Source organism: Silurus meridionalis, chromosome 14 (assembly GCF_014805685.1).
Source record: "Silurus meridionalis isolate SWU-2019-XX chromosome 14, ASM1480568v1, whole genome shotgun sequence".
Lineage (NCBI taxonomy): Eukaryota > Metazoa > Chordata > Actinopteri > Siluriformes > Siluridae > Silurus > Silurus meridionalis.
Window position 1 is genome coordinate 1,280,271 of NC_060897.1, and position 12,836 is coordinate 1,293,106.

The window sequence follows — 12,836 nt, forward strand, 5'->3', positions numbered from 1 at the left end:
GTCACCATAAACTTGGAGTTGCGATTGTTATTCAAATTTGTCTGAAGTCAGAAGGTGCTGCAAATGGCAGAATTATACTGTAAGGACAAATAAAACTCGAGGTCCCTCTCTATTGCCTTGTGTATGCGATGTGTTGAGTTTGAATCACAAATAAACCTTTTTGTTGGTTTGTTTAATATTTTAGAAACCACACACTATAAACGGTTAATATGTTGGAATTTTAATGGCAAGATTGTGAGTTCAAATCCTAACACCAGCTAAAGGTACTTTTTACTTGTCACATGTACGTTACATTACAGTGAAATTCTTTTTTCACATATCACAATGGTGTTAGGAAGCTGGGGTCAAAGCACAGGGCCAGCAATGAAACATGATACAGCCATGATACAGCACAGAGGGTTAAGGGCCTTGCTCAAGGGCCTGAGAGTGGCAGCTTGGCAATACTAGTGCTTGAATTCCCGACCTTCCAATCAGTAACCCAGAGCCTTTTTACAGGCAGTCTTTTCCAGAGTGACTTACAATAATCTCATTTACACAACTGAGCAGCTAAAGGTTACTACGCTAGCACTTCAAAATCAAGGCCCATAACCCTAAATTATTTGAACATATTAATAAGATAAATGTAAATCACTGCATAAAAGAGTCAACCATCTATGCTAAGATTTCTGTCCAAAAAAAAAACATATATCATGCTAATTTGTTCTCTCTGTTAGCTTTAGTCATGTTAGGTTAGTGTTCAGGATTGTGACAAATGATTCCTGATCTGCATGACTGCTGAACAGCTCTGCAGAGAACTCAGCAGAGAGCATCGGATCGGCCGGATGCTAAAATGGTCCATTCTCTTGATTAAGCGCTGCTATTTATCTGTACTGCCAGGATGGACAACAGCAGCGGTGGCGGTGGTGCAGTTAGCACATGGGAGCGTCTGTCCTGTTTACACAGACAAACTCTCATTACTGCCTTTCAGCTCCTCCATTCTCTATCCACAGAGGTCCAAAATGACTTTGCACCAATGATCTTTGCATTCCATTTAAACAGAATATTGCCTAATAATACAACTATGCAAACTGAAACAGCAGTACACAGCAAGAAGCAGAGGCAGGAGCAGGGGCTGGGGCAGGAGCAGGAGAAGAAGCAGGGGCTGGGGCAGAAGCAAGCTAAGAAGCGGGGGCTGGGGCAGAAGCAAGATAAGAAGCAGGGGCTGGGGCAGAAGCAGAAGAAGCAGGGGCAGGAAAGAGAGCGCAAATCAAAAACACGAGCAGGGGCAGGATTAGGAGCAGGATCAGTGGTAGGAATAGGAGCAGAAGCTTGGGCAGGGGTAGAAGAAGAAGCATGGGCAGGAGAAAAAGCAGAATCAGGGAGAGGGGCAGGTTCTGAAGCACGAGCCAGAGCAGGATCAGGAGCCAGAGCAGGAGCACTAATAGGGCAGAAACCAGAGCAGGAGCACTAATAGGGCAGAAACCAGAGCAGGAGCAGGATCACAATCAAGATGAGCAGAAGCCAAACAAGAAGCAGGGGTATGATCAGGACAAGCAGAAGCTTAAGCAGGAGTAAGAACAAGAGAAGAAGCAGGAGAACAAACAGTGCTTGCACTCAGGTATCCCGGTAGGAACCTGGATGCAACCCAAATAAAAAGCCAGAAATAGAGCTCTCTAATGAAACTAATTCAATCCCACCAATGATGGAGACATAGACTAAGTTAGCTATGACAGGGGTGGTGGGATTGATACACCTTGTTTATCAGGGGATCAAGCAGCATTCTGATGTAGTGTTAATTAGCGAAGCAGTCTAAAAGCCGAGACATTTTCTTATTCTCAGCATGTCACTGTGATACAAAGTGCTACACATGTTAAATACACTCTGGCTAACATTCTTCTTCTTCTTTCAGCTGCTCCCTTTAAGGGTCACCACATGCTAGTCTGTCCTCTACATCTGCCTTTTTCAAACCAACCACCTGCATGTCTTCCCTCAACACATCCATAAACCTCCTCCTTGGTCCTCCTCTTTTTCTCCTTTCTGGTGACTCCATCCTCAGAATTCTTCTACCGATATACCCAATGTCCCTCCTCTGCACAAGTCCAAACCATCTCAATCTCTCCTTCCTCACCTTGTCTCCAAAACGAGAATTCGTCGTACGCTTTCTTGAAATCCACAAACACACAATTCAACTCCTTCTGACCTTCTCTATACTTCTCCATCAACATTCTCAAAGCAAATAATGCGTCTGTGGTGCTCTTCCTCGGCATGAATCTATACTGTTGCTCACAAATGGTCACCTCTTCTCTCAGCCTGGCTTCCACTACTCTTTCCCATAACTTCATGGTGTGACTGATCAACTTTATTCCCCTGTAGTTACAGCAAGTCTGCACAAATATGTGGCTAACGTTATTAGCATGCTTATAAATACTTTCTCAAGGGAAATGACCCTGTATTTAATCCCATCTTGGTTTATTAGACATTAAATCTATGATTAAAGAGAAATATGATTCAGATGTTTGTGTGTAGGCAGTGAAGTGATGAGAGATTGAAACAGATACAGCAGGGTCCAAAAGTCTCTGGGATTTTTAATTAGTTGCATCAAAAAAAACAGATGTGTTTCTGCTCATAAAAAAAGCTTGTATCATTATTCTGCTGACATTTCTTCATGCAGTGCTAACGCTCTGACTTAGTTTCAGGAAACAAGCAACTTTGCATCATGCAGGTTCTTCGATGTGAAATTTAACCTCGTGTGGTTCCCTACCCTAAAATGTGAGCCAGTAGAAAACAAGATACCAGCTGTGAATATATGACCCTGACAAATATAAGGCTAATAATATTTTTCCCATCATGCTAATTTCTCACATTTTTTGTAACTTTGCAACTTAGAAGACATGACTGAAAAAAGCTACATGGTTTCTTTAGTAATGATTTCAGCAGGTGCAGCTATTCTATTCTAAAAGGTGTAAGTTGTATTTACAGCTGTACAATTTACAGTTGTAACTCTTCCGGTTTCCCTGATTGGAAACCAAAACCATACTACTGCCACCTGCTGGTATGGGAGAGTAATGTTCTCTCACACATGTTCTCTAATTTGCAGCACAAATGCCAAAAGTCTGCCTGATTAATCGACTAATCATGTACATTACAGCACAGCTTTTTCACATATCACATCGATGATAAGAAGCTGGGGTCAGAATGCAGGGTCAGCCTTGATAGAGTGTCTCTGGAGCTCACAAAGGTTAAAGGGCCTTGCTTAAGGGCCCAGGAGTGGCAGCTTGGCTGTACTGGGGCTTGAGCCCCCTCACCTTGGATCAGTAGCTTAAAGCCTTAACCACTTCCTCTATAGAAGCTGGGGTGAGAGTGCAGGGTCAGACATGGTACGACACCCCTGGAGCAGATAGGGTTAAGTGCCTTGCTCAAGGGCCCAACAGTGGAGCTGGGGTTTGAAACACTTTTGTTTATGATGGTAAAGTTAAACTATCAAAACATGAGTGTGATGAGGCAGAGTTACTATTGATGATTATTTTCTCATAGCAGCATTTACCCATAGATATAAACCTAATCTATTAAAGAACAACACTTTTTGTCTGTTTATAGTTACATTCATTGTTGTGGGAATGTCTGGAGAAAGTTCCTTTCTGTTCCCACTTATGGTAGAGCAGCTTCCATCTCTTTTTTCTCTTTCGTGTTCCATCATGTTACTGATAAACAGCACAGAAGTGTTGGAGACTCCTTCCAAAAATGTCCAAAAAAACAAGATTTTTAACGTCTGTTCACATAGTCTTACATGTCCCTGAGAAGGAGCTGTTACTATAGAAACATCTGAAACCAGATTATAAATCTAAAGCAAATCCATCTTCAGGAAGTAATGATATGCACATTATAGAAATCTGACGAGTTAAATGGAACGACAGTCCAGGAAGTTCAGGTAAACAGATCAGGAGAGATCAGCTTGGGTGAGAGGCGAGATCTACCCCAAGCAAAGCTGCTTGCTATTACTGGACTGTACATTATATATATATATATATATATATATATATATATATATATATATATATATATATATATATATACACAGTTTTATTCACGTAACAAAGCAAAAAAAACGAGTGACCGCTCGTACCTCGGAAAACTCATACATTAATGCACTCGTAGGTCAAGGTACCACTGTATATATATATATATACAGTGAGGAAAATAAGTATTTGAACACCTTGCTAATTTGCAAGTTCTCCCACTTAGAAATCATGGAAGGGTCTGAAATTGTCATCGTAGGTGCATGTCCACTGTGAGAGACATAATCTAAAAAAAAAAAAAAAAATCCAGAAATCACAATGTATGATTTTGTAACTATTTATTTGTATGATACAGCTGCAAATAAGTATTTGCACATCTGAGAAAGTCAATGTTAATATTTGATACAGTAGCCTTTGTTTGCAATTACAGAGGTCAAACGTTTCCTGTAGTTTTTCACCAGGTTTGCACACACTGCAGGAGGGATTTTGGCCCACTCCTCCACACAGATCTTCTCTAGATCAGTCAGGTTTCTGGCCTGTCGCTGAGAAACACGAAGTTTGAGCTCCCTCCAAAGATTCTCTATTGGGTTTAGGTCTGGAGACTGGCTAGGCCACGCCAGAACCTTGATATGCTTCTTACAGAGCTTCTCCTTGGTTATCCTGGCTGTGTGCTTCGGGTCATTGTCATGTTGGAAGACCCAGCCTCGACCCATCTTCAATGCTCTAACTGAGGGAAGGAGGTTGTTCCCCAAAATCTCGCAATACATGGCCCCGGTCATCCTCTCCTTAATACAGTGCAGTCGCCCTGTCCCATGTGCAGAAAAAACACCCCCAAAGCATGATTCTACCACCCCCATGCTTCACAGTAGGGATGGTGTTCTTGGGATGGTACTCATCATTCTTCTTCCTCCAAACACGTTTAGTGGAATTATGACCCAAAACTTTGGTCTCATCTGACCACATGACTTTCTCCCATGACTCCTCTGGATCATCCAAATGGTCATTGGCAAACTTAAGACGTGCCTGGACATGTGCTGGTTTAAGCAGGGGAACCTTCCGTGCCATGCATGATTTCAAACCATGACGTCTTAGTGTATTACCAACAGTAACCTTGGAAACGGTGGTCCCAGCTCTTTTCAGGTCATTGACCAGCTCCTCCCGTGTAGTTCTGTGCTGATTTCTCACCTTCCTTAGGATCATTGAGACCCCACGAGGTGAGATCTTGCATGGAGCCCCAGTCCGAGGGAGATTGACAGTCATGTTTAGCTTCTTCCATTTTCTAATGATTGCTCCAACAGTGGACCTTTTTTCACCAAGCTGCTTGGCAATTTCCCGTAGCCCTTTCCAGCCTTGTGGAGGTGTACAATTTTGTCTCTAGTGTCTTTGGACAGCTCTTTGGTCTTGGCCATGTTAGTAGTTGGATTCTTACTGATTGTATGGGGTGGACAGGTGTCTTTATGCAGCTAACGACCTCAAACAGGTGCATCTAATTTAGGATAATAAATGTAGTGGATGTGGACATTTTAAAGGCAGACTAACAGGTCTTTGAGGGTCAGAATTCTAGCTGATAGACAGGTGTTCAAATACTTATTGCAGCTGTATCATACAAATAAATAGTTTTAAAATCATATATTGTGATTTCTGGATTTTTTTTTTTTTTAGATTATGTCTCTCACAGTGGACATGCACCTACGATGACAATTTCAGACCCCTCCATGATTTCTAAGTGGGAGAACTTGTAAAATAGCAGAGTGTTCAAATACTTATTTTTCTCAATGTATATATATATATATATATATATATATATATATATATATATATATATATATATATATATATATATATATATATATATATATATATATATATATATATTATATATAAAAAACATATATATAAATACAGTAATCTCGAATCTCCTGCCCCTGGTTTATCGTGGAGTTGCATTTGCCACATAACTAATTTGTTTGTTAAATTGTTTGTGAAAGTTATTGCTTAAAATATAATTATTAATGAAAAAAAGCATTAAAATGTTAATAGTACAGTACTGTATACATAAAATAACATTTTTGCGGTGGCGTCCTGGGCTGGTGTGGTTACACGTGGTATGCGGTTGTGAGGCTGTTTGGATGTACTGGCAAATTCTCTGCAACACATTTGGAGATGGCTTATGGTAGAGAAATGAATAATTTTGTTTAGTGTGTGTATATTATATATATATATATATATATATATATATATATATATATATATATATATATATATATATATATATATATATATAGTATAAATAACTGATGCCCTAAGACCCGTAAGGAGCAAAACCTCCGGCATCTCTAGGCAGTGATATGAACAGTGACTGCAAAACTGTAAACAAGAAAAAAACTTCCTCTAAGTTCATCTAAAACTCTTGGCAGAACTCTCTCATAACTCTCACATACACTACATTGGCAAAAGTCTGTGGCTTCTTTTTGTACATCTCATTTCACATGTAGTTTTATTTGCTGTTATGATGAGCTCCACTCTTTTGGGAAGATGTTCAACCAGATTTTGTGGAGATTTTGTGGTGATTCATTCATTAGTAAAGTCAGGTACTGATGAAGGTGAGGTGAGGAGGCCTGGGGTGCAGTCAGCATTCACATTCATCCCAAATTAAGGTGTTCAATAGGGTTGGAGCTCTATAGCATGAGATCATTCACATCTTCCAACACATATAAAGCATACCTTCATGGAGCTGGTTTTGTGCACAGGGCATTGAGACGCTAGAACAGGTTTGGGATTCATGGTAGTGTGTCCGAAGATGTCAGAAGAAAAACATATGGCTAAGAAAGTCAGGTGTCCCAAGACTTGTCCACATAGCGTAACTCTAGTGTAACCCTAATGTCATTTTGATGTTAAATCCATATCAGTGTGAACCTCACATGAACGTTAGAAACAGCTAGCTTGTGATGTGAAGTAGCTAGCTGATGTTTCTCAGGAAAGCCGAGATGTGGAGACAAAGCCATACACGGTAAGTCTCCAGAGAACCAAAAAGTCAGTGTCTGTAAATGTGAAAGCTTAATGCGTTAGTGTTTGACAGCTTCAACTATTTTTGTAACATTGCATTCGATCTGGGGGATAAACCACCAGCTGATCTGTGCCTCTGGTGTGCTTTTTATTCCCTCTCCCTCCTCTCCGAAGGATCGATGCATTAACCCTTTGTGTTCCAAAGAGCAAGTGGGAATTTATTCTGACTTCGACACTCTCCGGCTGTGTTTATTCCTCTCTCCATCACTGTCCACTTGGCTTGTCCATGCCTTCTGCTTTCTGTCTTGCAGGGAAAGTGCTCTCTGTTTTTATTATCCTCCCTCGTTCACTACCTCTCCCTCTCTTTCCATCTCCCTGACAGCCTGCAGTAAATACGTTATCCTGACCAGCTGGCCAGCGCGTCCAATTCAACACTCGCACCAATCTGTTACCTCGTGTCTCTCCATCACAAAATCTTTTCCTCCTTTATCCCTTCTGCACTCCCTCTCTCATGTTCTGCTCCCTTTTCAGCTCATCATCCCTCGTTTCCTTCGTCCATACCTCAACTGATCACACTCACCCTCCATCCTTTTCTGATCATGTTTTTTCTCATTTCTTCTGATTAACTACACGTATGTACAAAAGCTGATTCAATCCTGAGAGAATAAAAAGAAGGAGAAGAAGAAGAAACAGGGAAGAAAAAAGAGATGAGGGAAAGAAAGGGGAAAAGACGTATATGGAGCAGTGGGGAGATGGAAATAGAAAAGTGAGCTCTTTCTTCTAACACAATAAAAGGGAAAGTGTGTATGTGTGTGTGTGTGTGGGGGTGGTTAGGTAATTGAATGGAGAAAGCAGAGTGGTGGGAATGGAGTAAAAAGTGTGTGGAGGGGTGAGGCATGGACAGAAAAAAATATGGAAAAACCAGCATGAACAAGTGAACAGAGCCTGTAATTTTACTGTTTTATGTAATTGCTTTAATGCAATAAAAAAATGGGGCGTGGCCATATACAGTAGATGGTGCCAAAGCACTGATGGAGTGTGATTGGGTGATTGACAGCAGAGAGAGGACATGGGCAGGAGAACAGGTACCAGAGTGATGAGGGGTTCTGAAATGGTACCAGTTAGTTGAGAGGGGCTCTCATCAGGAGGATAGCTCCAGAGAACTGAAGGTGTATGGTGCCAAAGAGCTGAGGGGTTGTGGTGGATGGAACCATTAAGCTGAAAGGGTGAGGCAGGGACAAGGTTATCAGTGAGCTGTGGAGATTGATCTGGAAGATGGTACCAGAGAGTGGAGGGATGTGGCATGAATGATATCTGTGGCATGAATGAAGGTGGTTTGGCATAGATGATGGTACAAAAGAGCTGAGATGGTGTGACAAATAGGATGGTACCAAAGAGTAAAGGTAGTGTGGCAGGGACAAGGGTATCAGCGAGCTGAAGAGGGGTGTGTCATGGATGATGGTAGCAGAAAACTGAGGGGGTGTGGCATGGACAATGATACCAGAGAACTGAGGGGGTGTGGCATGGACAATTGTATTAGAGAACTAAGGGGGTGTGGCATGGACGAAGGTATTAGAGAGCTGAGGGGGTGTGGCATGGACGATGGTTCCAGAGAGCAGAGGGGTGTTTCTAGGAGGATGGTACAAATGGGGTGAGGAGGTGTTGCCAGGGGGATTGTACCAGAGCATTGAGGGGTGTCTATCCTGCGGTGTGGCTTCTGTCAGCTACAACAAAAGGGCCTGGGTCTTTGTGTCAATAACAGTTGTTATCTAGCGGCAGGAAGACAGTAATGAAGTATATTTATAGATGTATATTTTTTTTAACCAGATGTCAGGGTTAAAGTCTCCCACACATGTTGTTCATTTGATAGACAGATGTTTGATTTCCTTGAGAGAGTTTCGTCTCTCACCCTATCATAACTCCATCCTCCATTGCTGAGTCATTGCATAACACACACACACACGCTCTGTGAGGTTTCCAGGTTTCTTTCGAGTGGGATGTTTCAGTAGCAGTTTGAACACCAGATGACCAGACGCTGGACTGATGAAAAGATGTGCTAGTGAACTTAAAAATATTACAAAGCACTGAAACTGGAGACTCCTTCCATAGATGTTACAGTAACATCTCCTTCCCTCGTATAAAATCTCACCACATTAAAAATCTATCGATTATGTATTGCTGCTGGTATATTAACACCTTTTAAACAATCAGAATTTAGAATTTTCTTACTTGTACTCTCAATTTAATTCAACCTTAATTCTATCTGTGTGTCTGTCTCTCAGAGATCTCTGTCAGCCTCCTGTCAGTCATCGTGACCTTCTGTGGCATCGTGTTGCTCTCTGTCTCGCTCTTCGTCTCCTGGAAGCTCTGCTGGCTGCCATGGAGAGACAAAGAGGGTGGTGGCCTTAGCCTGACTGCTGGACTCCTCCCAGGAGGGGCGGGGCTTCATGGGGTCGCCGGGGCTCCTCCCTCCTCCCACCGTTACTGCAGAGAAAAGACACGCACTCCACGTCCTCTCTGTATCCTTCTCTGGCCCAGGCTGGCCAACACCACCCGCACTTCTCTGACCTGATGGGAGTTGAGGGGGGAGGGGCCATAATGGTGGGCGGGGTCATGGGCGGGCCTCAGGAAACGCAGGAGCACTCCTACTTGGACATGGACTCCTACCCTAACAACGCAGGTAATCGTGCACAGCTTTGTTTTATGGTGGATTCATTTTCAGGAGATCTTTATCATATATCTATCATCAGAGAATCTTTATCATAGATCTATAGTCAAACGATCTTTATCATAGATCTATCATCAAAGGATATTTATCATAGATCTATCATCAAAGGATCTTTATCATAGATTTATCATCAGATGATCTTTATCATAGATCTATTATCAGAGGACCTTAATTTTAGATCTATCACCAGCAGAATTTAAATGGTAGATCATTTACCAGGGGATCTTCATCATATGATCTAAGGGTTTTATGAGGATCTTGTTTGAGCCAATAATCCTAATGATTGTTTTAAGTGTTATTTAAAAAGCATTCAAAACCGTTTTTCTACAGTACAGTGTGATTATTCAGACATCAGACTCCTGACATTTCTGGGTTTCTTTTTCTTAACTAATCAGTAGATATAGATAATAGATTAATCAATTTAATAGACAGAGGTGTGAATCTGTTCTTTTCCAGTAAACGTGTTGAACACACAATTCAATTCCGTGTTCAATTTATAGTGTAACTGAATCTTTCTTTTTCTCCAGGGAATATCAAACTGAGCCAGACGTCTCCTGAACTGCCACCACCTGATGGAGGATCTGCTGCTAAAGACCTGGCCAACGCCCACTCACAGCAGGCCACGCCCAGGTCTATGATCGATCGATCTATCTATCTATCTATCTATCTATCTATCTATCTATCTATCTATCTATCTATCTATCTATCTATCTATATATATATATCCATCTATCTATCTATTCATGAGCTGTCTGTCATTAAAGAGTGTATGTATTACCTTGCCCCTTGTCACTCTCTCTCTCTCTCTCTCTCACTCCAGGCCTAAGCCCATGACTCATCAGCTCTCCAGTCCTGATTTTCACGGAGAGGAGAAGAGCGAGCAGGTGACGAGTATCGGTCAGATCAAGCCCGAGCTGTACCGGGCGCGGCAGGGCGAGCAGGGCGACGGCAAACCGGGCGACACGTGTGGAAAAATCAGCTTCCTGCTCCGCTACGCCTTCAAGTGAGCTCACATCACCTCATACTCATCCTCCTTCCAAACTCCTCATGATCCCTCCATCTGCTCACTTCTCCAGCTAAAAATATCCACACACACACACACACACACACACACACACACACACACACACACACACACAGATTTACTATTCTAAACACAACCAACGAGTTCTGCATGAATTCTCTGATTCTGTTTTCTTTTCACGCTCTTTTCTCCGTTGTTGAAACAATTGCAATCCAGTGTTTTTTTTTTATTATTATTTTTGTTTTTCTATTTAATCTGCATTCTTTTTATTCACTTTTTTTTGCACGAGTTTCAGAAATGAGAGACACTAGTGCAGGAACTATTAGCTTTATGTAAATATATATAACGATAAAGCGAGTGGCTTGTTTCATTAAACGTACACTATATGCCAAAAGTTTGTGGACACCTACCCATAAGATCACTAGGTGCTTCTTTTTGAACGTCTCATGTACTAATGTAGGTGAGGTGAGGAGGCCTCAATAGGGTTGGAGCTCTATAGCAGGAGATTTTCCACACCTTCCAACCAGTGTGGAAAGCAGATCTTTATGAAACTGAAACTTAACTGAAAGCAGATCTTTATGAAACTGAAACTTAACTGAAAGCAGATCTTTATGGAGCTGGATTTGGGCACAGAGGCATTAATGGAGGTGTAGTTCAGTGGTTAAGGCATGAGTTCAAATCCCAGCCACCACTGCTGGGCCCCTGAGCAAGGCCCTTAATGAAGTCATATTTGGTGGTAGTTTGGTGGTTAAGACATTGGACTTTGGATCTGAAGACCCCAGCCACAACAACCTGCCACTCATGGGCCCCTGAGCAAGGCCCTTAACCCCATACCTCTGGATAAAGAATCTGGATAAGGGCGTCTGCCAAACCACGGTGCTGCTGAATCCTGCATTCTGATTGGTCAGAAGGTTTTTTGATGAAATCTCTGTAAAAGCAGGTCTGCAGCAGCGCAGCGTCAAATCACTGGTTTATAATTTAATCATGCGCTCGTTTTCAGACATTACGGTTTCTAAAGCAACGGCTTATTCCTGAAGGAGAGGAATTTTTTATGGAAATAGTGATATGTTGGAAGTTTGGAGAAATGGACCCAATATTTATGAGAGGAGTCTCTAGTGTCAGTCAGTGGATGGAGGATTCTGGCGGATTTCCCACGTGTGATTCTTTAATAAATCGTTTCCTACTCATTATATCAAGCAACGTATTTTTCTTCTTTCTCTCCTTCTTTCTTTCTTTCTTTCTTTCTTTCTTTCTTTCTTTCTTTCTTTCTTTCTTTCTTTCTTTCTCTCCTTCTTTCTCTCTTTCTTTCTTTCTTTCTTTCTTGTTCTTGTTCTTTTCTCGGCTCCTCTATAACTCTGGATGTAACGCAGCTCGGTGTTATTATGTGTTGACGGCGTGGGCCTGTTTAAAGTGGTCAGGCCATATATAATTCATGGCTCGGCTTCTCTCGCTCGTTTCTCAAACATCAGCACTTTCATGCACTCACTGAAGAGCTGCTGAAATAAAAGACCAGAGCAGGACGATCATTCAAAGCGGCTCGTACGTCTTCCTCTCGTCTTTTTTCTTTTCTGCCCAGTGCTAAAAACCTGATCCGAGAAGCAGATCCCTGTATTAAAAGGTGAAAACTCCAAGCTGATCTGGACGTGGAGGAAAAGAAGAAACCCGAGCGTGATTAAACAAAATCTGTGGCTGTGGGTGACGAAGAATCAGATGAAGAATCATAACTTTCATGTGTGTATAGACAAAAGTATTAAGACACCTGACTTTTCCACAAATATGTGGTTCCTCCTTGAACCTGTTCCGGCATGACGATGCCCCTGTGACATCACAAAGCCAGGTCCATGAAGATCTGCTTCCATTGGTTTGAAAGTGTGGAAGATCTCCTGCTATTGAGCTCCAACATGATCAAAAACCTTCCTTTGGGGATGTAGGTTTCACACTGACTGCACCACAGGTCTCCTCACCTCACCATCATCAATACCTGACCTTACTAACACCCTTGTAGCTGAATCTCCACAAAAACCTAGTGAAACATCTTCCCAGAGAATGGAGACGCAATCTTTTGGCCAGGTGTCCACATACT

The 12,836-nt window shown here is 41.9% G+C and overlaps 1 protein-coding gene across 1 annotated transcript in view; it reads left to right on the forward strand.

Annotated features, from left to right (window-relative positions):
* Positions 1–12,836, forward strand: part of syt3 (synaptotagmin III) — a 46,704-nt gene that overhangs the window by 15,207 nt on the left and 18,661 nt on the right. Inside the window, 4 exon segments of the mRNA XM_046865776.1 lie at positions 9,284–9,459; positions 9,462–9,681; positions 10,257–10,359; positions 10,550–10,732. Coding sequence (XP_046721732.1) covers positions 9,284–9,459; positions 9,462–9,681; positions 10,257–10,359; positions 10,550–10,732 — 682 coding nt within the window.